This window comes from Xiphophorus maculatus, chromosome 24, assembly GCF_002775205.1.
Source record: "Xiphophorus maculatus strain JP 163 A chromosome 24, X_maculatus-5.0-male, whole genome shotgun sequence".
NCBI classification, from domain to species: domain Eukaryota; kingdom Metazoa; phylum Chordata; class Actinopteri; order Cyprinodontiformes; family Poeciliidae; genus Xiphophorus; species Xiphophorus maculatus.
This window is the reverse complement of record NC_036466.1, coordinates 4,411,686-4,436,857: the sequence shown is the minus strand read 5'-3', so window position 1 is coordinate 4,436,857 and position 25,172 is coordinate 4,411,686. Positions and strand designations below refer to the sequence as shown.

Genomic DNA, 25,172 nt, shown 5'->3' with positions numbered 1-25,172 from the left:
CAAAAGTACTAATCATAAACATTAGTTGTGCAAACACTAAACCGCGATACCAACACGGTATTTAGTAGAAGGTAATGCTAAAGTGGAAAATACAACCATGTCGATGTCCACCTTGTGTCAGTGATTCATCGTGGCTACAATATAGTATGTTGCCTTCAACAGGGTTCAGGTTTGTTATTGCACTTCAGGAAGTGATCCTTTAGAGAAAACTGAACTGCTGTGTAAATCGTCTTCACCCACTTCAAAATAAGAGCCGGAACACAAACGACTAACTACTCGAAGAATTCATTAGTTCAAAGCTACGATACAGATGTTGAACTTCATTCAACTAAAGATTATAAAACAGCCAAGTGCGCTAAACATTTGCACAGCTAAAGTGCTAAGTGAAAAATTAGCGTGAAATAACAGATTAGCTGATTAGGAGAAGTATGTCCAACATTGATTAATAATAGAAATGAACAATAAACCTTAAGACGTTTTACAATGTTCCTCTAACTATTTCATTTCTGGTGAGGAATATATTTCAACAACCTCATATTTATCAATACTTAAAACGGCTTAAAGAGCCTAATAAAGTGACTGATGTTTACCTGGAATTCAATCACTTTTCAGGGTATTTATATAAAAAGATTAACATTCAGTTTTTCGAATAGTGTTTCATTAAAAAAGGTTTAATTAAAAAATTTTTTTCATCTGAATGTAAAAAGAGGTTGCCAAAAAATGTTGATTTTTTAAAATGTAATTAACTGGTTTTTGCATCTTTGGTATATTAAGTTTCAGAGTAATGTAATCATAATTATTAAAGAGTTGTTTTTTTTGCCCCCAAATGCATTTTACATTTTTTAGAAAGAATGTGTCAAATATATTTTGCAACTTTTTGTACTTTATACAGCAACTTATCAAGGAAAGCAATCAAGTTGGTAAAAATACTGTATAATATTGCATCAATATTATACAGGACATTATAATTTTCAGGTTGACCTGAAAGTGACCTCTAACCTGTGCAACTCAACTTAAGTTTACTGACTCCTATTTAACACAAGTTTTACATTTGCTGACAACTTTCTTCTTAGAAATGTTTTCCATTCTTGGACGGAATTTTATTTATTTATTTTTTTAACATTTAAGGTGAAAAAAGTTCTATAGTGAGCAAAGAACACTTTTGAAAACCACGGTATATTTGTGTTTTCCATGTTTGCTTCGTTCAGAAACAATCAGATGACTTTTCCATACAGTCCAGAGATTTCCTGTTTTGTTCCCAACCTTCACATTAATTTTCCATATTTCCACAGACATTCCAAGTCCGAGCCCTTCCCCCCTACTGTCTAATAAAACGTTTTCCTCCCTCTCCAGACAATCCAGTCTGGGCAGGATGTGCTCAGTCTGAGTGATGCCACTGCTGCAGTCTGCCGTCGGAGCAGGTTGGGTTCCCTAAGCGGGAACAAGCTGTTCTAACCGCTGACGGAAGCATTCCCTCCTAACCAGAACACAGGTTCTGGAATTAGCGTTTGGTTTTACCTGTTAGGAGGCCAAAGAAACGCTTGCAGCGCACGCTGTCCCTGACGAGGAGAGTATAGGCCACGCCTCCATCTGCAAACTCCATGTGGATGCTCTGGGAGCCCAGGCCCACCTCCAGGTAGCTGAGCTCCATGATTGGGTAGCTGTCCTTCTTCTGCAGCCAATCGGTGAGCGGACCTCTGCTGGGAGGAAACACCGCGCTTCAGAAAGGGCAAGAAACAAACCGACGAGCCGGTTAAAAAGCCTTATGTAATATCCGACACTTTAAGGTGTGAATTTGTTGTTAAAGAACACGGAAGGCTAATTCTGAGAAAATCCTGAAAAGGCATCAGATCAAGTGTTTAAATCTGAGGGATTCATTTCTTATTGTTATGATGCAGAAGAAAAGAAAAGACAGGAGAGGGAGAGACAGCTTTGAGATCAATGTGTTTTCAAGATGTGGCCCAGAAACCTGGCCAGACTGTGCTGTGTTCATCCTGAATGGAGGGTGGGAAGTAAACTGCAGTGTGGCGCCCCCTTTTGAAAGATTGGTCATTTTTGAATAGAGTTTGTCTTTATGAGACAAAATCATCTCTAAACGTGGACCCCTTATTCTCGCAGGGGTTCAGGTTAGCGACAAACTGTGAATATATGAGACCGCCTGTAAAAAATGTGCTTCTTTTCATTAGGGGTGCACCGATTGCACTTTTGTGGCCGATTGCCAATATTTGGAAAACCCAACTTGCCCATTTTGATTTTGGCCAAAACCTATTTGCTCATTTTCAGACATTTGCAGAAGTAGATAAGATCTACTTCTCATGTGAGAATCAACCGATCGCCGATTTCTCAATATTAAGGAAGTTGAGCCAATTCATCGATTGGCGAATTTATCGGTGCACCCATAAGTACAACAGTTCAAACAACAAATATACCTTAACATCCATTGAAACACCACATTGAAAAATTGTAGCGCTATTGCAGATCATTCAGTTTTCCTTATGCCTGCTCTTGGTGGGTCAGCCAAACAGCGCCAAGGGAAATAAATGATGTTCCTGGACTGGTTGGCAAAAAACAGCCAATACAGCATGTTGGGTACCATCGTTCCTCAACATTTCAGATTTGCGACCTACAATTTTTTTTTTTTTTCTGATACTGATATGTTCTATCAATAAATCCACAAACAAGTTGGAGTTACGATCCACAAAAAGTTAGAAATGAAAAACGTGAATTAATAAACTTCAACTTTGCTAATGACTACAAAAAAAAAAAAGTTTTCTCTGCAATTTACAAATCAAATATTTACCCAAATATTAGTGGGCATATCGAAAGTTTGACAACCTTTGCAACAGAGCTGAAAAATATGTGACTGTAATTCGTACTATGGTGGCACTGGTGTGTGTATAACCTGCTTTTTTTTCAACTAAGCAAAAATGTAAATAGTTTTTGCTTTTAGTCAAAGTAAAATGGGAGAATTGTTAAGCTTTTGCCTCAAGAGCCCCTAATGCCTCCAGTACTCTTACTGTTACAGAAGTATTGAGTGGAATAATATTTCTCATTATTCCACTGAATGTCTCTTGCAATATCTTAAACTATAAACTGATATTCTAAAGGTCAGAAAGTTCATTTTTGTTGACAGAGACCGTTTTATTTGGTGTATGTTTGCAGTGACTGAAGCTGTGACTACAAGAACTTGGACGGCAAATGGGAGAATTTGCCATCCAAGTGGCAAAAGGGGAGAGCGTGCCTGATTAGCAGATGGTTCTTGTTGTTGTCAAATAGCTTTATTTTGTGAGAAAAGTCTGAAAATCAAAGACATAAAAGCAATCTAATGAATAACAGCTACCAGCAAAGGCTTTGGGGCTTTTTGAAAATGTATTTGCATGTTTAGAAAGTATGAATACAAATACAGTGGACCCTGCCAATTCATGGTTGAGTTTCGCCTACTTGTGTTTTTGCATAGATCACATTTATGATATTTGAAAGAAAATGAAACACGGGAAGCTGTAATACCTACGCTACTTGAAATTGGCTGGCATTAGCAAAACAGCCAATCTAGGAGTGCCTCTCAATTTCCTCAAGCATGATTGGCTGTACCGTCAAGAGCAGAGATGAGAAACATTGTAAACGTTAGCTTCTGTGGTAGCACTAAGATGGTTTCTCCTGTGTGTATTGGTGCTTGAACTATTAAAATAGGCAGTTCTAAGCATATTTATGGATTTTAGCTACTGGTGGGTGGTCGTGGTTCCTAACACCCATGAATATGAGGTATGCCGTTGAAAAGTATGTTTTATTCCTAATGAAAGGTTTGACCTGATTCACAAAGCTCTATATTGACCTTATTTCCAGAGTTCTTTTGCTGAGGATCACTTTTTTCCCCCCAGTTTGTTTGAACATTTTCCATATTTGACATCATTCCTTTAATCCGGAACAATCTTCAAGTTTTCGCATGACGATCCCCTAAATGTCCACCGCATGACGCCACCACCGTGCTCTTCTGTGCGGGTGTTTTCAGTGTTTCTTATGGCTGTTTTTATCTGAAACGCAAATGTCCTTCAAAATCTTTGGCCTGCATTTGTTTTGTTTTTTTTAAATATGCTTTTGTGCCACCAACAGATTCTTTCGTTTCTGCAATTCTTTTGGTTTTAAGGAATGGTTCATACCAGCGAGAAGTTATTACTAGTTTCTCCTGATTTTTTTTAGGCACAAGTTTGGAATATTTTGTGCAGAACATAAATCTCCAAAACATAGATATTTGAATCAGCAGAACGAGCATAAAAATTCCCAGTGGGGTGAATATTTTGAATAACAGAGCTCTAATCATTTCATGTTTTAAAAAGAACAAAGCAGAAACTTTGCTTTACTTACTGCACGTCTGATGTCATTTCCAGAAAGTATAGCCGCTGGTTGGAAACAACCAACAGCGAGGGAACCTCCCCCGGTTCTCCATATTTTACAGCCGACATCTGTGGATCCAAAGAAATTAAAGAGGAACATGATGTTATTGGATATTTGAGGGGGAAAAAAGGCAATAAATGACAGCTGTTTTCTTGGGTGAATATTGTTTTTCTGATAGCATCATAATAAGGCTCATTGAGCCATAATTTCAACACTAAACTATTAACATCTGTATTTTCGGATGACACCACTTTCTCAGTGGGGGTGTAAAAAACAATTTCGTCCGTTTCCCCCCCAAACAACACAAACCGCAGTCGCTGTCAGAGGCTAGATCTGCTGATTTGTTCCTCGTCGCTTTAAAGAGGCTGTCTGACTGGCAGAACAAACCGCAGCTGAACTTTAGGAAATTGCCACCAGGCTTTATAACTGAACCTTTGAGCTATTTGAGAGATAATTAATAGGACTTTTCAAAGTCAGAGATGCCATATTTCTGCTTCAGATGTCTGGAAGTAGTTTGGTTTCTGTGGCGAGGGTTTAAAAATCTTTGAGACAATGTCTTACGACTCTTCTTTTTCATAAAAACGTCTTTTCAAAGAGGAAACCATCCCCCATCTGTGTGTTCTCCCACAGACCTTGAGAAAAGAGTGAAGCTCCTCTTCCTCTTCAAAGACCTCCACATCCAAGAAAAGCTTCAGCCGATGGTCCACAGACTCGTAGTCCTCAGACAACAGATCCAAGTCATCTGCAGACACGACAGGAGATAAGTAAATATCTGATCATGTTTTATTTTTATTTATTCCCAATAAACACATATTAGACTCATCAGTAGTGGGCACACTTCGGCAAATCTGCTAATCAGATCATTTTTCCACTTCGCACCTCTTGGCTTACCCTGAATTAAATTTTCCAGCTACATTTCAGAACATTAATTTACTTCTTTTTTTTTTTAAGTTTCAGTTGAATGACGTTTTACATCTGTGCAGTCTAAAGTTTAACATCTACTGAAGCCCTGTGTGTTTTCTTAAGACTTATTTGTTATCCTATCTTATTTCCAAGCGAACCTATACTGTGGTCAATCAGGCAAAATCAGCAATAGAGTTAGGAAAAGTCAACTGTAAACTGAAACCAAGACAGAAAAGTTTGTCCCAAGGAATCACTGCCTAAAATGCGACTGTACAGGACTGAGTATAATAAATTTAATAATAAATAATAATAAAAGTAATTAGAAAATTTCTGAAGAAATTTAAATGAGGCCTGCCAAAGTGTGCCTGTCGGTTGGCACACTTCGTGGGCGTTCTGATGCTACAAATTAGCATCAATGCTAAAGTAAGCTACAATGTACTGAATAGCATGTGGAGATTGACAAACATGTTGAGTAACATGGACTTATGCCATTCAGTATGTTGAAATTAGTGTACAAGTTAAAATGAGCCAAACTGCTAACATTAGCCAAAATGCTGTCAGTAGCATGTGGAGCATCACTCCATTCAGTGTACTAAGCATGGCTAATAAATAAGAAAAATAGCAAAAAGCTTCTTTTAGGGAAAAGGCTAATGCTAATGGGGGCAGTGAAATGCAAAGGTTTGTGCTAAGGTTAATTTACTGTCTTGTGCAGCAGGGCAGTGCAATAACCTGAGAGAATAAAGATAGTAAAGGCTAATATTAGTTAGCACTACCCTGAGAGGAATATTTAGGCTTTTCTTTTGAAATTCTGTTACAAAACTTAACGCAGTGTCACTGTTGCTCCCCGTGATTAAGCTCATAATTACAATCCTCTGTACTGAATAGCTCTCTGATAGCAGACAGTGTCCATAAACAAGTTTACTAAATATTGTACAATAACTGAAAAGAGAGATGTAACTTCTATCATGAATATAGATTAGCCAGAAACCCTCCAAATTACAATGAAATACTTCTACTTCTGGTGGGCGACGGAAGTAACACCCTTAATCGTTTCCCCAGTAAGCCTCCCAGGAATAAGGTTGATAGAATGTTCAATTCCAATGGCATCAATGACATCAGCAGTTATGACGTCACTCTATGATACCACAAAGGAGTCTCTCTCTTGAATGTAGCTCGCAGGCAGCGTTTTCTCAGACCTGTTCCACAGTTCTATCGCGACAGATCACTCTTCAGAGCAAGTTCGAAATTAATTGAAACAAGCGGGATATCGATTCCAGATATTACACGCCTTTCAGAGAAGCAAGAATTTACCAGAACATCGACATGAAGCAACAACAGATTGTTTGTGAACATGAAGCTTTTCCAGCTGAGCTTTCATGGGTCGACATGATGGACCTCAACATCCAAGTCGACTTCGACGAAGTCATTTCTTTTGAAGATGACAGCGACAGCCCCATTGAGCCGGAAGATGAATCAGCAGAGATTCAGGGGGAATCAGGTCCTTCTGGCAACTTTGAGAGTCCAACATCATTGGAAGTCAAGCAGGAAACCACTCCCTCTGCTGGCTTCGAGATCACCCCCTCAGTGGAAGTTGTGGGAGAAACAAGCCAACACGTCATCGATCTCACAAAGCAGGTAGACTATCTTAAAAAAGAGTTGCAGAGTAAGATTTTTGATCTTCATGAGGAAAGAGACCGAAGGATTGCATACCAGGCTGAAGTCAAATCACATCAGGAGGAGATTCAAAAACTGCAAAATATGGTAGTAAAAGAACATCACCTGCGAGTCAAACGTGAACAAGAAAGAAACATGCCAGAGATTAAAGATGTGTCAAATGTTTCTTGCTCTTCCAAAGTTACAGCCGACAAGAGCATCCATCAACAGCTGGATTATTTCAAGAGGGAGGCTGAAAAATATGCCTCCCGCAACAAAGGCCTGATAGAAGTCATGGTAGAAGAATACAGAGTGAGACTTAAATACGAGGAGCAGCTCAAAAGTCACACAGAGCAAGCTTCCAAATTCAAAGCACAGGAGGAAATGGTAACATCTCTGCATGGTCAGGTTGCAGACCTGAAGGTGAAGTTAAAACTTGCTCTGGAAAACAACCGTCCTAGAGTCTCCACCCAACCAGAGGTCCCCCTGCAGATAGAAGGCTCCCTACGAACAGAGGAGTCCAAGGAAAGACAGACCTCCAATCAATCAGTGAGGTCTAACGAAAGACAGACCTCCCATCAACCAGGGAGGTACGAGGAAAGACAGACCTCCAATCTATCAGGGAGGTCTAACGAAATACAGACCTCCAATCAACCAGGGAGGGACGAGGAAAGACAGACCTCCAATCTATCAGGGAGGTCTAACGAAAGACAGACCTCCAATCTATCAGGGAGGTCTAACGAAAGACAGACCTCCAATCAACCAGGGAGGGACGAGGAAAGACAGACCTCCAATCTATCAGTGAGGTATGAGGAAAGACAGACCTCCAATCTATCAGGGAGGTCTAACGAAAGACAGACCTCCCATCAACCAGGGAGGGACGAGGAAAGACAGACCTCCAATCTATCAGGGAGGTCTAACGAAAGACAGACCTCCAATCTATCAGGGAGGTACGAGGAAAGACAGACCTCCAGTCAACCAGGGGTCTCCATGCATAGCGTGGCTCGGCCTTTGCACCGACCCACACCCAGGTTGCAATCAGAGGAGTTCACGCAAAGCCAAACCTCCACACAAACATGGAGGTCCGAGGAAAGACAGACGTCCATGCGACCAACCTCCACTGGTTGCATGAAGGGGCTTCATGTTGGCGTTGGCGTGAAGGCCAGTCTATGCCCGGCTCGGCCTTTACGCCGACCCACCCCCAGGTGGCACTAACCTAGGTCACTATCCAAACCTAGGTTTTGCTAACACTCGGCATTAATTGCTTGATTAATTGATCTCTCTAAATTGTCCTAAGGTGTGAATGTGTGTGTGCAAGGATAAGTGTGTTAGATGATGGATGGATGAATATTTGTTAAAAGTGTCTGACAGTAGAATATGAAACAGAGAATCTGCGAAAATGCATCTAGCTCTGCTACTGTCCAGAAACAACCAATCAGAACCAAAAGGCAAACCTTTGGTTCTGATTGGTTTCTAATGTGTTGAATGTGTCTCAGCACATTCAACACATTAGACTACTAGTGACTGCAGCTACACAATTGGCAGAAAAACACCCTAATATTATATCATCATTGTTTATAATGATTTAGAAAACAAAATGCTGTACAGGTTTGTCAAAACTATTTCGACCCACATTAGAACTTTGCATTGATTTCCTTCATTTTAGTAGCTGTGATTTTGCCTAATCCACACATTTTCAATAACCCCAAACAATATTAGTCTATTCCTAACCCTAACCCTATCTAAAACTTAATTAGCATCTTACCTCTAAATGTTACCCCTGACCCAAAGCAATGAGTCCATCATATTAGGACCAGGTTTTGGTCCTAATATGATGGAACTAATGCAGTGTTTCTCAATTCTGGTCCTCAGGCCCCCCTTGCCCTGCATGTTTCAGGTGTTCCCCTTCTGCCACACACCTGGATTGAATCTGTGGGTGATTAACATGCTACTGCAGAAGAGGTCATGCTGTTCTGAAACAGAGACACACCTAAAACATGCAGAGCAGGGGGTTTAAGGACTGGAATTGAGAAGCACTGACCTAATGTGACACTGGACATATAATGGTACGTTCACACCAAATGCGTTTTGAACGTCAGGCGCAGCTCGTTTGCATTCAAAGTCTATGTGGAGGCGCGTCGAGGGCCGTTGCGTCGCGCTTCAAGCCTCTAGAGCGGCACAATTTGAACCGTTTGGAGCGTTTGACAAATCTAGCGCATCCAACGCTTCACATAGACTTTGAATATAAACCAGACTCGCCTGACGCTCAAATCGTGTTTGATGTTAATGCACCATTAAAATGTTCAGTTCTACTGGTAACAATGACATCAGCAGTGATGACATCACTCTTTGATGCAACAAATGAATCTCTCTTGAGTGTAGCACACAGGCTGTTTTTCAGACCTGTTCCTGTTTCAGAGTTATAAGTTATAAGTTATGAATCTTCTCCAGGAGTATTGTTAAAATGATTTGAAGGCACAGAATCAGCCCAGTACAGGTTCACATTCTCAGGTTAGAGAGACTCACCTGGTATAAAGTTAATTTTTCGGTACTGGAATCACACCGGAGATAAATTAGTTTAATCAAAGTATGTCATGAATATGTGTGTATGTACTCCATCTTAAGTCCAGATCATAGTAGCATTTTTGTTGCTTTTGCCACCATTTGATGATATGCATATAAGATATAACATAAACAGCACCATTCAGAGGTGCAGTGAGTTTATAGCAGTTGTTCCACCATGTCTGTAGTTCTGACGTTCTGCCATCACTGTGGTTCTAAAGAGCAGCTCAGAGAGGCAGACTAAATTCTGTCTAACCTCGCAAATGAGCATCTGAAAGAATGGATCTAAATATGGGCGCTCTCCTACAACAGAGCAATAGAAGACATTTTGATTTCTAAACCTTAGCTGAGGTAGCTACGATCGGCTTCACATGGAAGTATCGGCTGATCACTGATCTCCCAAAAATTAAGGAAATTGGGCCCAATTGATCAGTGCACCCTTAAGTCTAAATCTTGTTGAAAATCTTAGAAGAAGCTGTTCCAGCTGCACAGAATGTGTTGACACCATTTAAACCCCGCAGATTCATAACAGCCAATTCCATAGTGATACTGGTCAAAATGTGTTATTTCTATATCAAACTAGGCACAGTTTTAGTTTTCTATGATAAAGGTGAATTACTTTTGCTTCTTGCCAAAAGAAATAGAGCTTATAGTTTTATAATTATCTTCAATTTCCATCAAAAATACAAAAGAAATCCTGGAATTTTTGTTAAAAACTGCTGTCTGGTCTGTATTTTTTGCCAAACATAAACTAGAAGACTAATGACTGAGCAGACTTTTGCCTCTTTTTCTTCAATCCCTCAAATGATATCTTCCACTTATAGTTGAGGCAGAGATTTGTGGCAGCAGTTTAAGAGCACTTACTTACATATTTCATTTTTTGTGTGTGTGTGAAACTGTAGCCAGATTTTACTGCAGCAGACCGCCGCATTAGCCAGACGCATATAAATCGGCAACAGAAGTTATCCGAGCGGTGATGAATGAGTCCAGCTGATCAGAAATGACAGGGCAGGGACCCGCAGAGGCCAAAATAAGCCAGCAGTCTTTGACTCAAACAGCACAGAAAGGTCAGACTTTAAAGGTCTTTGAACCTGGAGAGGACTGTTCCTCTAAAGGTGGAGGAGCAAACCTGCGTGCGATAAAGAGCATGAAAAAGAAGAAAAAAATCAGGCTTTTCTGAGTCACGAAAAAAACAGTTCATTCAGGCTGCGGGATGAGTCGTCTTCAGAGTGACTCTGCGGCTTCACAAGGACAGATTATACGGTACTGCCTGTACTACAGCACTACAAATTAAAAACAAAAAAAAGATAAAGAAGCTATCATTAGGACTCCTCGGCTTTCATCCCCCCATCACTTTCAGTAATGACTCCAATCTGTCTTGTTGAGAATTTACCATGTGGTTCATCCCAGAAATGGCAGACAGATGTCAGGGAGTTCGACGCGGAGGAACCCTCTGAGGATTCCTATGCGGTCCCGCTTGCCGCCGGCGTCGTTTGGATCCGTAAAAAAAAAAGCTGAGGTGAGCAGGTAGGAGCCTGTCCTCCAGCGTTCAGGAGGAACAGCAGCGTTTGCCCCTCGCCCCCAATAAAAACCCCTGGCAGGAATTTGATCCACAAAGCAACAATTACCTGCTTTGTTTGTTTCTCCGAGCCTCAGAAATGTGGGGATTTTTACATCTGTGTCGTTCCTGATGGAAGCCGTTTGCTCGTCGAGACACTTCTTTGTCTGAAGTCTAATTGCCTTTCGTTTTGCGAGATAAGACGGACTGCTCCGGGAGTTTGGCACTTTGTCTTTATCGAGTTTAATTTGAAGCTTTAATTGCTTTTTTTTTTTTTTTTTATTGGGATAATTAAAGTTGGCAAAACTTACACGGCTTCCTTAACAGCTCTAACAGCGCTGAGGGCCGCAATAAAACAAACAACCGAACTACAGCTGGACATTCTGGTTCTCTAAATCCTCAAACAAACACCTAAATAACCATCATACTGCTGTTTCTTAAGAACAAATATAAAAATTGTAAAAAGAGTAATGCTGAAGAGCTGAATATGAAATCATGAAATGTTTAGGGAACAAAATAATTGAAGTTAAAAGAAAAAAAAAATCTGTGATCACGTAAGAAAAATAAATAAATGAAATCATTAAAAAAATATTGTTGAGGAAAACATGGAATCATTTAATATTGAAGAAAATATGAAGTCACGGAATTTTCAGGAAAAAAATATTCTGGAATCAGAAAATCAGAGTCATTGATTGAGGAGTATCTGGAATTGCTTAATATTGGGGGAAAAAAATGTTACAGAATCAGTTCATGTTGTGGAACAACATTAGGTATCACCTAAACTGAAAGGACAAAAAAAAAAGTTAATATTTAGAAGACATTGAGAAAATATTAGAGTTGCACCTATTGCAGTTCTCTTGCCGACACCAATTTTTATGTCTGAAGTTTTGATTAGTACAAATACTAAAGTTATTATGGATGTTTCAGAATAATCCTTATTCAACTGATGTTCAGAAAGTGAATAATGGGTTTCGAATTTTATAAAACTGTATTTTAAAAGTCAATTATGAGAGTTTTGAAAAAGAGTATAGAATGACGGGATAAAGAGAAAAGTTTTAGACACTTAATGTGGAAGAAACACAAATTATCTAAAACTAATAGGAATCAATGATGAAAATGAAAGATTATGGAATTACTGAGTTTAAAGGAAAAATATGAAAGTAAAACATTAAAAAAAAAGACATTATGTTTCAGGTCCGTCTGTTTATCAGGCAGAGATTATTCCTTAGAGAATTTGTTCCATTAGAGAGGAAAGGAATGCTACAACATACTAACTCGTGATTCCAGATGTTTCCAGATGTTTTCTCCAACATCAAAGTGATTCCATGTTTAACAGATGGAAAAAAAAAGCACCATAACTTCCTGCAAAAGAATGTCATTTTTGAAGCGAAATGGATAAAGCAGGGTTCCTTATCTGCACAGGGATTAAAAGGTGAAATCATTGCTAACCCTTTGGGATGGATGGAGGAGCAGGTTCGGCAGGAGGCCGGGCTTGCGGGGGCGTAGCGCCGCTGACGGAGTAGTGGTAGCTTCCTGCCAGCTCCTCCTTTCCCTGGCTGTCGGTGCGGTCCGGGGCGTCGCCGATGAAAAAGGAGGTACCCTGGGCCGTGACGAAGCTCTGCTCCGGCGAGGCGGCGGCGGACTGCAGGAGGAGGCTGCTGCCGACCTGCTGCACTTCATCAAGCTGCAGAAACAAAAACCGAGATCAGAGCAGGAACTGGAACAAGAGAGCAGCGTGTTAGAGAGGAGGACCTGCTCCGCACTGCCGCCGCTCTGTGGGAAAAAATCCAGAGGCTGTAGTTCATGTTCGAGCCGCGGCGAGCCGCTGATGGGCGTACTGCTGCAGGGCGCCGCCTGATGGGCCACCTGGACCACATGGTCACTACCACACTCTGGACAAACGCACACTGCTCCTGCACACACACAGCAGAGCAACCCGCTGGAGACATGGCAAACACGAAGAAAAACAACAGCAGCGCCCCACTGAGAAGTGGAACTGAAATGTATACTGAGCAACATTTCAGACAAAAAAATTGGTATCAGCCAAAATCGCAATTGGCAGGTCAGGCTTTTTAAAGATCAGTAATCGGCGATCGGCAAGAAAACTACAACCGGTGCACCCTTAGTTATTATCGTTCCGTTCAGTAGATTTGTTTGCAGTGTTTTTGCCCATTAGATTGAATAAAATATTATACAACAATAAGAATCCAGCTTTTGTAAGAGAAATATGAAATTCAGCCAGTAGAAGGCTTCTCATAAAAAAAACAGCTGTAGCAGGTGTTGTGGTGGTGCAGGGGTTAAGCACAGCCCTCATAAGGAGGCATTAGTCCTCGACACGGGCATCGCAGGTTTGATTCCTGGTCTGGCGAAGTTTGCTGCATGTCTTCCCTCTCTCACTTTACCTACTTTCCTGTCTTAGAACTTTCAAAAAAAGGCCTCAGCCCCCAGCTTGTGTCTCTTAGATGGAGTCACTAACAGAGCTGCTGTTGTTTTCACCTTTTCTCAGTACTTCCTGTGAGTACACCTGCTTGTTGCTTTATTTTTAATGAAGCTATCGTCATTAAGCATCAACATTCTCTTTCTTTACGTGTCTTTTTTTTCCCCGCTGCGATGCGGAGTGGCATTCTTCTCTCCAACGCTTTTTGTTTAGCGGAGCTGTGGCGCAGCCCGCCATGTGCTGACCTTGTCCTCGGCTTTATCTCTAGCTGGAACCACAAAGCCTGCTGAGCCCAACACGGTTTGAAAACCTGGCTGTTTCTGACAGATTTAGAGACGTTCAAGAGCAACAGTTGCCATGTCCAGATCCATGATGAACTTGGACGACAACTTGCTGATAAGTTTTTTCTCAGATCTAGCAACCTTTGATCAACTACTTTAATTTCTGGAAGACTTTTACGCCAGTTCAAATATAAGTCTCATGTTTTTTTGTTTTTTTTCTGTTTTGGCCTGACCTCAGGATAGGGACTGGCTATAGGTTGTCGTTTCAAACCAATGGCTCGAATTGTGCTCATTTATTGCTTCTTTTTCATACCACTTGTATCTGTGGAGCCTGACATGCCAAACTGCATATCAAGATTTAGAAATAAAGATACAAAAAGAAATTGGATTTGGCTAAAAGCGAAATGGGCTGGTCAGATCATACGATGCTAAAAGAATCATCACAGAACCGTTTTAAAAGAGAATTTGGGCCTAGTCAAAGTCCAGATTTTGCTCAGATCATGTGGTGTGACTTGACGTTCCAGAGCCGATCTCTACAACCCTCACCTGAAGTGCCATTGTTATAATCTGCCTCCGTTTGCTCCTCCCTGTTCCGTCCTTCCTCACCGTCCCGCAGCATCACTCCCACTCTACTCCCACCGTCCTCCTCTTCACCAGCTGCCAGGTGAGAGCTGAACTCTGACCTGCAGCGGAGGCACTGCAGGAGGGAGGAGGAAGGACCGGATTTAGAGTCCCGCCGCTGGTTCTCCTCCAGCACAGCGGACAGGATGTCGCTCAAAACCTGCAGGGGACATGATTCATCATGGTGGACTCGGGCCAAAACTCCAGCCTGTACATTGAAAACCTGCATGCTGGAGCGCAAGTCTTGAGCTGCTTTTAAGTTTTAAATGGCTCATATTTTCTCTTCTGGAACATGTGGTCATAAACACGAGTCAGAGAAACAAATCCAGATCACGTGAGTAAGGAGAGTTAACCTGTGCAGCCTGATGGGGGTCGTCATCTAGCAGGACGTAGGACCGCCTCCGTTTGGACTTGGCAATATAGTCGAAGTGAAGCTCCACAGCAGGAAACGGCTCCATGGCGTCCTGAGGAGGAGAAAGCAGAGCCATGTTGGGACCATGCCGGGTTGGAAAGACAACAGACGTTCGCAGAGTGTGGAGTGTGGTTGTTTCAGTTGAACATCCTGATTCATTGAATATTACACACAAATATTAACCATCAGGTCTTTCTAAAGGTGAGGGTTCTCTGAAGGGAGAGAGGGAGGAGAAAAGGAAGAAAGGAAGGGAGATAGAAAGAAAAGAAAAGAAAACAGGAAGGAATCAAGGAAGGAAGGAAACAAAGAAACTAGGAAGAATCAAGGAAAGAAAAAGTATAGAAGACCTATAGAAAGCAAGAAAAGACAAAAGAGGAAATAAAAAAACAAAATGAAAAGAAGGAAACCGACAGCTGGAACATAGCATCTGGTTATCAGGAAAGTGTGTAGAACCAAATGTTCTTCTGTTTTCTGTTTTCATATTTCTCCACATGTAGAAAGTAGTAATGATCTGGGATGACATTCCCAGATCATCCCAGACTTCTGACAGTTGTAGAACAGAGAGAGTTGAAGTGTTTTGTCATAATGGAGGAAACCAAAGCAACGTGCGGCACGGCGTTGGAGGGAAGCAGAGGTTCAGGATGGATTGGCAGAGTGGGACCGGTGGTGGGCTCACCTGTGGGGTCCAGATGGCCTGTGTGGTCTGGACCCGGGCCAGGCTGTCCAGCTCCAGCCGGGACATCTCCACGCCGCGCTGCGGGTCCACCTCCACCAGGACGCCGTGCTTCACCCGCAGAAACACTTCCATCCTCTTCCCCTGCTTACCTTCTCCGTCAGCCTCCTCTCCGGTGGGGAGGATGCCGACCAACAGGGGGCGACACAGGTCAACTGGAGAGACAATGGAAAGAACCAGACAGCGGTTGAATATTAAGACTTTCTGTCAAATTAGAATAAAGCTGGAAGCTGGAAGCTGTTCTCCAACATTGGGGAACCTGTACAGGCCACTGCTGGAAGAAGACTTTTACTCTCAAAAAGTACAAAGAAGTCGGAGACAAACCCCAGTGGAAAGTGGAAGAGATTCTGGATGAGTTTCTCTCCTTACCTCCGATTTCATCTTCTTCTTCTGGGTTGGTACCGCCACTCGACACCCTGGCAGACCTTTGGGAATCGGGGCTGGACTGGTGAGAGTCGGCCGCCTCCTGCTTCCCCACCGGGCCGTCCACGGTGCTGGCCTCCAGAGTGGAATCGGTTTGCTGGCCGCTCGGACTCAGCCACTGCAGCGTGGAGTCTGTCTCCAGATCGTTTGGCTCCGGGGACAGCAGTGGCGGCGGTGGGAGAACCTCTGGGACCTCTACAGCAGGCCCAGGATGGCTGGGTGTTATGGAGGTGCTGACGCCGTTGGTTAGAGTCTGAGGGATGTATGGGCTGCTGATGGTGGTGGGAGCCCCTCCATCTAGATGGTGCTGGTATCTCAGCCAGTCTTCCCCAAGCTGGTCTCTGAAGCTGGACATGCGTTCGATCTCCTGTTGGTGAGGCAGAATAATGTCTGGTGGAGAGACGTTGGAGAACAGTCAGTGTGTTAGATATTTCTCCAGTAGCTGCTGAAAAGGCAGTAGTTAACCAACCCTGTGCAGAGGAGAAGGGTCTGGGCTTGTGATCAGTATCACTTGGTTCTGATATGCTGGCTCTCCGAACTTTGACCTTACTCTGAAACACCAAACACAGTTTCAATCGCCGTTGGGTTTGTTTCTTTACAAAATGGCTCCTGGATTCACTCTTACTCTGGACTTCTTCTTCCTAAACCGGGACATCCCAACTTCGGCGGCGGTCAGGCTGTCACTCAAATCCCCCGCCCCACTTGACGGCTCCTGATTGCTGCATTCAGGTGGATCGCTGGTTGGAGCCACAGACGTCTGAACCTGGATGATCAGCTGACCTGCTTTGGGTAGAACCTGGAGAACAGAGAACCGTTGCTCATAAACACACTGAACTCTCACTCTCTTCTACACAATGCCTTCTGCTCCGTTCATTTGGACATATCTATTCTGTCTTGTCTCTGATGTCTTTCGTCCCACTGTTCTCCAGAGAAAACCTTCCAAATCTTTACACGCTCTGCCATGTTCGCTGAACTTTCAAGACAAATCACAATGTCATCTGAGAAACATGCAGTTCAACAGAACCTATGCATTTTTCCTATCAAACCTCCTAGAGTCCGTTTTGGCCAACGGTTAACTGTAAATGTTAAACTTCATGATGATTATATCCGATTTTTACAGATATTTCTTTCCATGATGAATGGATGACTGGAGAGACAATTGGATGGAAGGATGAACTGATCCTAGCCTGTCTCTGACACATGAAGACTGACTTCAGAGTCAGAATCCTTCCCTGGTCCCCGGGGGGAAGCTCACATGTTGCGGCTGCAGCCAAACACCCAGACTTACGGATAATTCAGAGGAGGACAGTGGGGTTCCATCCAGCCTCATCTAGAAACAGACACAAAAATGAGTTTTTATGATGGAGCAAAAAATAAAAACGGTTCGGTTTCAGGCAGCGTCTCACTCTGAGGCTGGCGGCCTTCGGGGACAGGTGTGGCACGGTGCAGGTGCGGTGGCTCTTCTGGAAGTACAGCGGGTTTCCCTCCAGGTTTAGCTGCAACAACACATCATCACATGATCCAACATGGGGCTGGATGAGGCTGTGGGGTTAAAAGTAGCGCCTTACGCTGGTGAGGCCGTGCAGCAGGGAGAGAGGGGCGAGTTGGGCGTGCTCCAGCAGCAGGTTGTAGGCCAGGTCTAAATGCTGGAGCGAGGACAACTGCTCCACACCTGCACGAAAACAGGGAACAGAAACAAAACTTAAGAGCTGAACACTGGTTCTGGTGGTTTATTTTTATTTCTCGTATGACATCACCGCCTTGAATGGGCTCTGTGACCTCATCAGCCAGCCTCTCAGTCTGGCCGGAGCCGCTTGAGTTTCAGGGCTAGATAAGAGACTCCACGAGTAATGCCAGCACTCTTTACCGTTAATGGTTTCCAGTTCGTTGTTCCTGAGGATGAGCGTGTGCAGCTTGGCCCTGGCGCTGGGCCCGAGTGTTGGCGCCCTCTGCAGGCAGTTGTATCCCAAGTTTAAGTGTTCCAATTCACTCAGAGGCTAAAAAAGACAAAAGAAAAAAACCTATATATTCGCTTCTAAAAAGCAATGGAGAAATGCTCAAATGAAAAAACATTCTACCTTTAGGAATTCTCCGCACTCTTGAATCTTGTTATGGCTCAGATCCAAGGATTTCAGGACGTTTAGTAAACTCTACGAGACAAAGCGGCAACAGTTGGAGTGTGACAGAGGATGCTGACTGTAGTAAGGGTTGAGACATGAGGGTGGCTTGCTCTCACTAGTGACTGGTCGAGGCAGACGATGGAGTTGTAGCTGAAGTTGAGGGTGTGGAGCTCCAGCCAGGTCAGCGCAGAGCTCAGGTCACCTCCACACAGAGAGAGCAGCTCCTGGGAAAAGGCAAAAACACACAGTTGGGGCGTGCTGTGGACCTCTCCTCACCCTTCTTTCCTGTCTGCCTACTGTCGCAAAAAATACGAGCCACTAGCGCCGCAAAAAGCTCTTCGGAGATGGAAAAAAAAAACAGACAGTTGCTATGGAGACGGACACGGGAAGCTGACAACCCAAACTACACGTACCTCCAGGGAGTTGAGGCTCTTTGAGCAGGTGAAGACCTCAAGCTGGGAATAAACTCCTCGGAGTCCCTCAAGGAGGTGCGCTGGGATTCTCTTCAGCTGGAGGAGAACAAGGAAAAAAAATACATCTACAACTTTAAAGAGTTCTACTTAAATTCTTAGGGTTTATACATCGGACTATAAATTAAATTGGGTCCGTTGCCTCCTACTATAAACAACAGTTTGCTGGAGTTCTGTTCCATTCCTCCTGACAGAACTGGTTCTAAAACATTAACTTTGTTGCCTTTAAGGTACTTTATAATTTATTTGGCTGTTTAATGAAAGTCACTGTAAGTCTGGAAGCTTTGATCTAACTTCAACAATTTCACATAATGTTCAATCCTCTTGCCATTTAATAAACTCTTCCAATTTTTACTTCATGTATCCACATAGTTTCTCCCTGAGTTACAAATTGCAATCTGGATATTTTGGTTTGCTTATTGTAGAAGCAGATTCATCCTCTCTGAGCGGTTTTTCAGGACATATAAGACTGACTTCGTAATGGATGGTATTTGTATTTGTTCTGGGGTTGATACTTGGAACCAAAACACATCTAGGGATAGAACAATATAAAGAAGATCTGTTATTGGGGTATTTTTGTTGCATATTGTGATGACGAGGTCTGTGATCGGGATACAGTAAACCCAAAGCGGCTAGGAACCATAGCAACCTGCGCATAGCTGAAATATGAGGATACTTGAGACCCACTCTAATATAAAAACTTATAACTGCCTATTTCGATAGTTTAAACACCAAATATACCTCAATATGCATTAATACACACAGTAGCTCATAGTTCTACCGCAGACGCTTTCGTGTATCTGCTTTCGGAGGTTCAGCCAATCGGCACCAAGGAAAAATAATGCTGCTCCTGCCAAAACCACAATCTTAAATATTTATGAACTACTAATTGAAAGTCTAAAATGATTTTAATATTCATATTAAGTGTGTGTAAACTTTGCACAAGAACTATGTGCAAGTGTAAAATTAAAGCTCAGATTTTACCTCTAAACACTTGAGCGACTTGAAAGGGAAGATTTTGACTGCTGACTCCAGCCTCACTCCAGGCAGACGGATGAGCTGCAAGAACACAAATATAAGGTGAGCAACAGGGTAATATTTACATCTTAATGTCAGACTTTTGCTCTAGTTGGACGATGGACATGTGCTGTTCAGTGCAGAGCAATAACTTGTTTGTTTTTTTTACAATGTGGGAGACAGAATTTAGACAAAAATTAAAAGAATCCATTTCTTCAACCACATGAGCAAGAGAAGAGGTGAATGTTTGCTTTACTTGCAGAAAAGAAAATGGAGAAAATATCTGCTCGTTTCTGTTCTTATACTTTCAATAAAGCAAACGCTTGAAATCGTCACATTTTAATGAACACCAGGGGGCAGCATAGCACTGACTCACCCATGTCTATTGATGGACTGTGCTTTGACCCAACCAGATGAAGTAAGATTAGTCAGGATTAACTCACTTCATTAGTTTAAAAGAGATAAAACACCTTTATCTGACAAATAGCTGCAAACAGTAATTTGCATACTATAAAAAAAAGAACATTTTCAACTGTAAAAAGTCAAACAAAATTCCCAAAATTTAATTTCAACCCTTAAATATCAATAAGCACCATTAATATGTAATTGGCCCACAGCATGACAGACTAGGGAGCTTTTCCTCATACTGATCCTTAAATTCACGCCAGCTGTAGTCAGTCTCATAAAAACTTGGTCCAGTCAAAGCCCAAGTTAAAGATAGAGTTTATGGAAGCTGGGTGGCCTCAGAGATGCTGTGCTTGTGCAGCAGGCTTCTTCACCTTGAGAGAGAGCGTCTTCTGCAACACATCGAACAGGAACTGCAGCTGCAATAGCGAGGACGTGTCGGCCGGATGGGAAGGAAGCGCCAGGAAGCCATGCTGCTGGCTCCTGGACAACAAATACTGCTCAAAGAGCCTGGTGAGCTGCTGCAGGGTGCAGGCGGGGAGGGTCAGCGTGCTGCTGCCGTCCAGGACTACGTCACCTGCAGAGGAAAAGTGATTCACATGAGGAACAGAGAGAGAGATCGTCACAACTTCACGACAAGCGTCGACTAAAGCGTAAAGAAATCGACAGTCGGCATCATCAATCTTCAGCTACCTCTGTAGCTGTAGGGTTCAGGATTGAAAGTGCACCCAGCCCGAGGGCTTCTATAGTTGCACTGGAGTCTCTTTCCTGAATGGAGCCATAGATGGCAGCTAGTTCTGTTAAGAACTTTGCATGTTCTCCTTGCTCTTCGTTGCTGTAGAAAGTACTCCTGACTCAGAGCTACTTAGTGTTTTTATTGTTGCTGTTAACAGTGTCTGCTCTGTTTTGCTCTTCAGTAGAAAGTAATCCTGATACTATAATAGCTGTTAAACGTTTCTTTTTTTTGTTTGTTCTTTTCCACAGAAAGGACCCCTTATCAAGTGTTGTGTTTAGCCTTGTCTCAACTCTCCTTGTTTTTTCCTCTCAGAAAGGACTACTGGTTCTTTGCTTTGCTTTTGTTTGTCTGCCCTTTTCTTGGGCGAAGCCATTGACTTGAGCTACTTTTGTTCCCAACTTTTGAATTCTTTCTCATAGAAAGTAAAAGGTTTCGACGTCCCTTTTAAACTGAGCTCGTCACTGCAGGAACGTTCTTACAACAGCTGCTTTTGATTGGACTCGCAGCCTGAACTGAGTCCATTTAAATAACTTGAGCTGAAGTGAAATTATTTCATCTCTGCTTTGTAAAAAAAAAATAATTTAATTGAATATTTGAACATACCATTATTGCGAAGAAGTGTGGCCAAGCTGTGCACAAGTGAGGACTGGCCCGAGGGAGCCACAGCCATCCTGTAAAAAATGTTAAAACAAGCATTTTAAATCAGGACTACAACTCCCAGACACGAGCAAAGCCTGTTGTTTGTTTCCATGTAACTGCTTAATGACGTTTTAGCGGTAAATATACATACTTCCAACGCTATCTCTCTCTTTTTTTTTTTTTATTGTAACCTTCAGTCTTCTATATTGAACAATTCATACTTCTTCAGAAGCTAGCACCATGTTAGCTCCGTTTATTTATTTTCTCCGGAAGACAAGCTAAAACAGCTCACCTGCGCAGTGACACCGGAAAAACGAAGAGCTAACATCCGGTTGTTACTTAGTATTGTGGACGCTAATTAATAATATTCCACGTAAACGCCGCACAAAGCCAGACCACAGTGGTTAATGCTCGGTTTCAGTGATCAGTGGTGTTGATATTTTTCTCCCTACATCACATGACGAGGAGGCAGACAGTTTCTACGGTGGCCCCGACGTATCAAAAGTCTCGCCATATATTTTCGTTTATTTACTAAATACCACGATTTTAAAAGTTTACGCCAGAATCTGGTGGTAGCTGGAAGTTGTTTTTTGGTGCCGGTTTCTGTGGCCAAGGCCAAAGCACATTTGCTCTGGATTATTATTTACAAATGATTTCAACTTTTGAATAAGATAAGTAGCAATTTGGAAAAACAAAGTACAGTACACAAAAATGTCTGTTTATTAGTGGTTTAATTAACTTCTTTATAATGTTGGACAATCTGAAACTACTGAGTCGACAAAACAGATTCTGCAATTTTGGCAAAGCATTATGGTTGCAATTGTTAAAAAAACAACAACATTTTTTTAAAACAGAAAAAAAGAGACTTCTTGACATTTCTTGTCATGATCACTTCTGATAATGATCTATTTCGTAGCGTCTATCCAGGAATAGTCTTAGACACGATGTAGTAATGTCAACGGAGAGCATGAAGCATGAAATGAATGTGTACACTCTTCTGAGTGATTTCAAAAATAATGGTGAATAAATGTGAATGTTTTCATGTCATAAATGAAAGTATATTCTTCCAGCGAATATGAAAAAAGGCTTTCCAAAATTGACCATTTGGGGGCGCTCTCTAGTGACGAACTTTCAACACAACTTGCTAATACAAATTCTTAAATTCAGTGGGTCTTTTTAAGCAGCAAGCCTACACACTTAATAATAATAATAATAATAATAATAATAATAATAATAATAATAATAATAATAATAATAATAATATATTTATTTACAATGCTCTTTTACGTCTTTATATGTCAGAGGGCAAAAATAAAAACAAAACAGGCAAATGCAATGGATAAAAATATTTAAATAAATGAGATTAAAACCAATACAAGAAACTGAACCAGCATCACAAGTCCTCCACGATATTTAACAATGGATATGCTCTCCTTTATCCACATATCTGTTTTTAGTCTTAGTCCTCATCCATCCAAAGAGCAAAGAAGCTCAATCAGTAGTCATATGCCAGGATTTAAATCTGAACAACCTAAGCCAATGATGACTGATTTAAGGGTTTCAAAAATGTAACATAAGGTCTTTTTTTTTACCAGAGGGATGTCATTAATTCTTGCTAAAACAATTATCCTAACAATTTACAACCATTCCTTGCCTCTTTCCCCCCTCATTGGACTGAAAAATTGAAATTTGGGTTCTCTACCATTTTCAGCATGGGTAATAGTAATTGGGGGAATAAAATCTGGAATTCGCCGCGTTTCAAACGTCTGCGCTCCAAATCTGCAGACTTACGCATCAAGCCAACTCATTAAGAGAGTTGTTTCCACAGGCCTTCGTTCACTTTTTATTGGCTGAAACGTAACAATGTGGTTTCATAACAGACACCTCACAGTGATCAACATCAGCGAGACAAAAAAAAAAAAAACAACAGCTAAATAAAGTTTTCTGCTCTGCACATGCATCCGTTGCTTGGCAGCAAACAAACACTTTGGGTATAATACACATGCGTTTCCATTTGGGACTTGTGAAGTGAACATTTCCATGTAAGGATTTATGCGCTGCAGTTTGGTAAACATTTCCATCCAGTGAGATGCAGCACAATGAAGTCACTCGAGGGACTCGGGTTTTGCCGATTCAGCTTGCAAGTGTGAAAACTTGCTTTGACAGCAACTTAGTCGCAAAACAGTCAGACAGTCCAGCTGCGTCTGTAACTTTGTTTTCATCATGTCCCACTAATCAAATAATATTCATAACCTTGACTCTGCCTACAAAACCCAACACGTATTCTTCGGCAGTCTCTGGCCACGAGTGTTTGTTGGAGCCAAGCTCGTTTGATAAGAACTAGCAATGTTTGCATTATATTTGACTTTATTGGCTCATATGCATCTTAAATCACGACAACGCTGCTATGTCCATGCAGCATAGCAAATCCATGTCAGCTTTTCTTGATAATAAAGTCCATTTTTGACCCTTGGAATGCCCGCTGAGAGGGCAAGGGCTAAAGAGAAAGTCAAAAAATAATTGCCATGGTTTGGATCGCACCCAGAGGAATTCAGCTGAGAGGATATTTTTGGCTGAGAAGTGTCAAAAGCAATTTATTTATGTCAAATAGCTGTTTTACCTTATAGCAAAGCATTCATTAGATGCTAATTAGTGTGTTGTTGGTGTAATAAGTGCTTATAAAGCACTTATTAAATAGTCATTTAGAAATACTCTTGTTTTAACTACAGTATGATTTTTTTAAAAAGTCATATAAACCTTCTAGTGGACGCCTGGTGTGCAAATGACAGGGACCAAAGCCTGGGTAAGCTGAAATCTGCTAATACTGCAGACCTCCCAGTACAAGGGGTTGCAATACCTATTTTAATAGTTCAAATACCAAATATGTCTGAATATGGATTAATACACACAATGGAAACCATAATAGACAGCGGTCCACTTTTAAAATAAAACGTATTTGATATTCAGACTAACCTGTACTGTTGCTGACCAAGTGAAAAAAATGCTAATTTAATACCTTCAACAAAAAAAAAAGTAAATACAACTGAAACCGAGTTTTAACATCTATTTCATATTTAAGCCAGCATTACTGTTGGAGTACAGCCAGCTGTTACAGAAAGCAGCCGGTTAAAGCTACTATAACTCATTTAAATTGTTCATAAATCCCTCCTGGTTTATCTTTCTCACACACAGAATAATTGTACCATTTCAATATGAACATTAATAAACACATTGATAAAGTATTAATGCTATTAAAGACAAAATGTTATGGCAGCACTGAATACCAGAGTCATTCTGTTCTCCCTGTTAGTATTTAGCAACTAGCTGACAACTTGCCATCAACTGAAGACGGATTAATATGGGAAAACAAGGAAGATACTCAGAGTTGTGGGTTTCTATGGCGACTCAGAAATTTTCTAAGAAGAGCGGGGAGAAAATCCCAGCCTGTTGTCAAAAACTCCAGCTTTTGACAACAGGCCCTGCGTGAATGCAAAGGTTATGTCGAAAAGATCTGTGGGTTTTTAAAAATTTTTTTTAGGTGTACTGTGAATTACAAGTTGTAAAAGAATATTTGACAATTGGAGTAACCTCGTTTTGACATCCTAACAAAGTGCAACCAGCCTTTTTTTTTTTTTGATTAAAATCAATTAAAAAAAATGCTAGATTTAATAATTTTCAAAAGTATTTTTTTGTCTTTAGTTCTGTCCTGTGGACTACATGTCAAATTATTAAAATCAACAGGAAAAGAAGCCCACTTTGCTAATATGTAAAAAGGGTAAACCATTAGCTACAGATGTTTAGCCTAGCATG

General features: G+C 41.5%; 2 protein-coding genes across 5 annotated transcripts in view; one reads left to right on the top strand and one right to left on the bottom strand.

Moving 5' to 3' along the window:
• Positions 1-21,822, bottom strand: part of stk11ip (serine/threonine kinase 11 interacting protein) — a 35,737-nt gene extending 13,915 nt beyond the window's left edge. Inside the window, exons 1-22 of one of the 4 annotated variants that reach the window (XM_023329948.1) lie at positions 21,655-21,822; positions 21,327-21,394; positions 20,362-20,564; positions 19,550-19,624; positions 18,509-18,604; positions 18,212-18,319; positions 18,054-18,125; positions 17,843-17,972; positions 17,544-17,647; positions 17,382-17,471; positions 17,264-17,305; positions 16,601-16,771; positions 16,445-16,526; positions 15,922-16,365; positions 15,496-15,707; positions 14,761-14,871; positions 14,333-14,567; positions 12,821-12,981; positions 12,518-12,752; positions 5,025-5,134; positions 4,363-4,460; positions 1,519-1,718 (exon numbers count right to left, since the gene is read on the bottom strand). In XM_023329948.1, coding sequence (XP_023185716.1) covers positions 1,519-1,718; positions 4,363-4,460; positions 5,025-5,134; positions 12,518-12,752; positions 12,821-12,981; positions 14,333-14,567; positions 14,761-14,871; positions 15,496-15,707; positions 15,922-16,365; positions 16,445-16,526; positions 16,601-16,771; positions 17,264-17,305; positions 17,382-17,471; positions 17,544-17,647; positions 17,843-17,972; positions 18,054-18,125; positions 18,212-18,319; positions 18,509-18,604; positions 19,550-19,624; positions 20,362-20,564; positions 21,327-21,393 — 3,046 coding nt within the window. In that variant the 5' untranslated portion in view covers position 21,394; positions 21,655-21,822. The remainder of the gene's footprint in view (positions 1-1,518; positions 1,719-4,362; positions 4,461-5,024; positions 5,135-12,517; positions 12,753-12,820; positions 12,982-14,332; positions 14,568-14,760; positions 14,872-15,495; positions 15,708-15,921; positions 16,366-16,444; positions 16,527-16,600; positions 16,772-17,263; positions 17,306-17,381; positions 17,472-17,543; positions 17,648-17,842; positions 17,973-18,053; positions 18,126-18,211; positions 18,320-18,508; positions 18,605-19,549; positions 19,625-20,361; positions 20,565-21,326; positions 21,395-21,654) is intronic. The other 3 variants (XM_023329949.1, XM_023329950.1, XM_023329951.1) reach the window with 3 other exon arrangements.
• igfbp2 (insulin like growth factor binding protein 2) overlaps positions 5,141-25,172 on the top strand; it is a 36,107-nt gene continuing 16,075 nt past the window's right edge. Inside the window, exon 1 of the mRNA XM_023329953.1 lies at positions 5,141-5,156. The gene's annotated coding sequence lies outside the window, so the exon portion shown is untranslated. The remainder of the gene's footprint in view (positions 5,157-25,172) is intronic.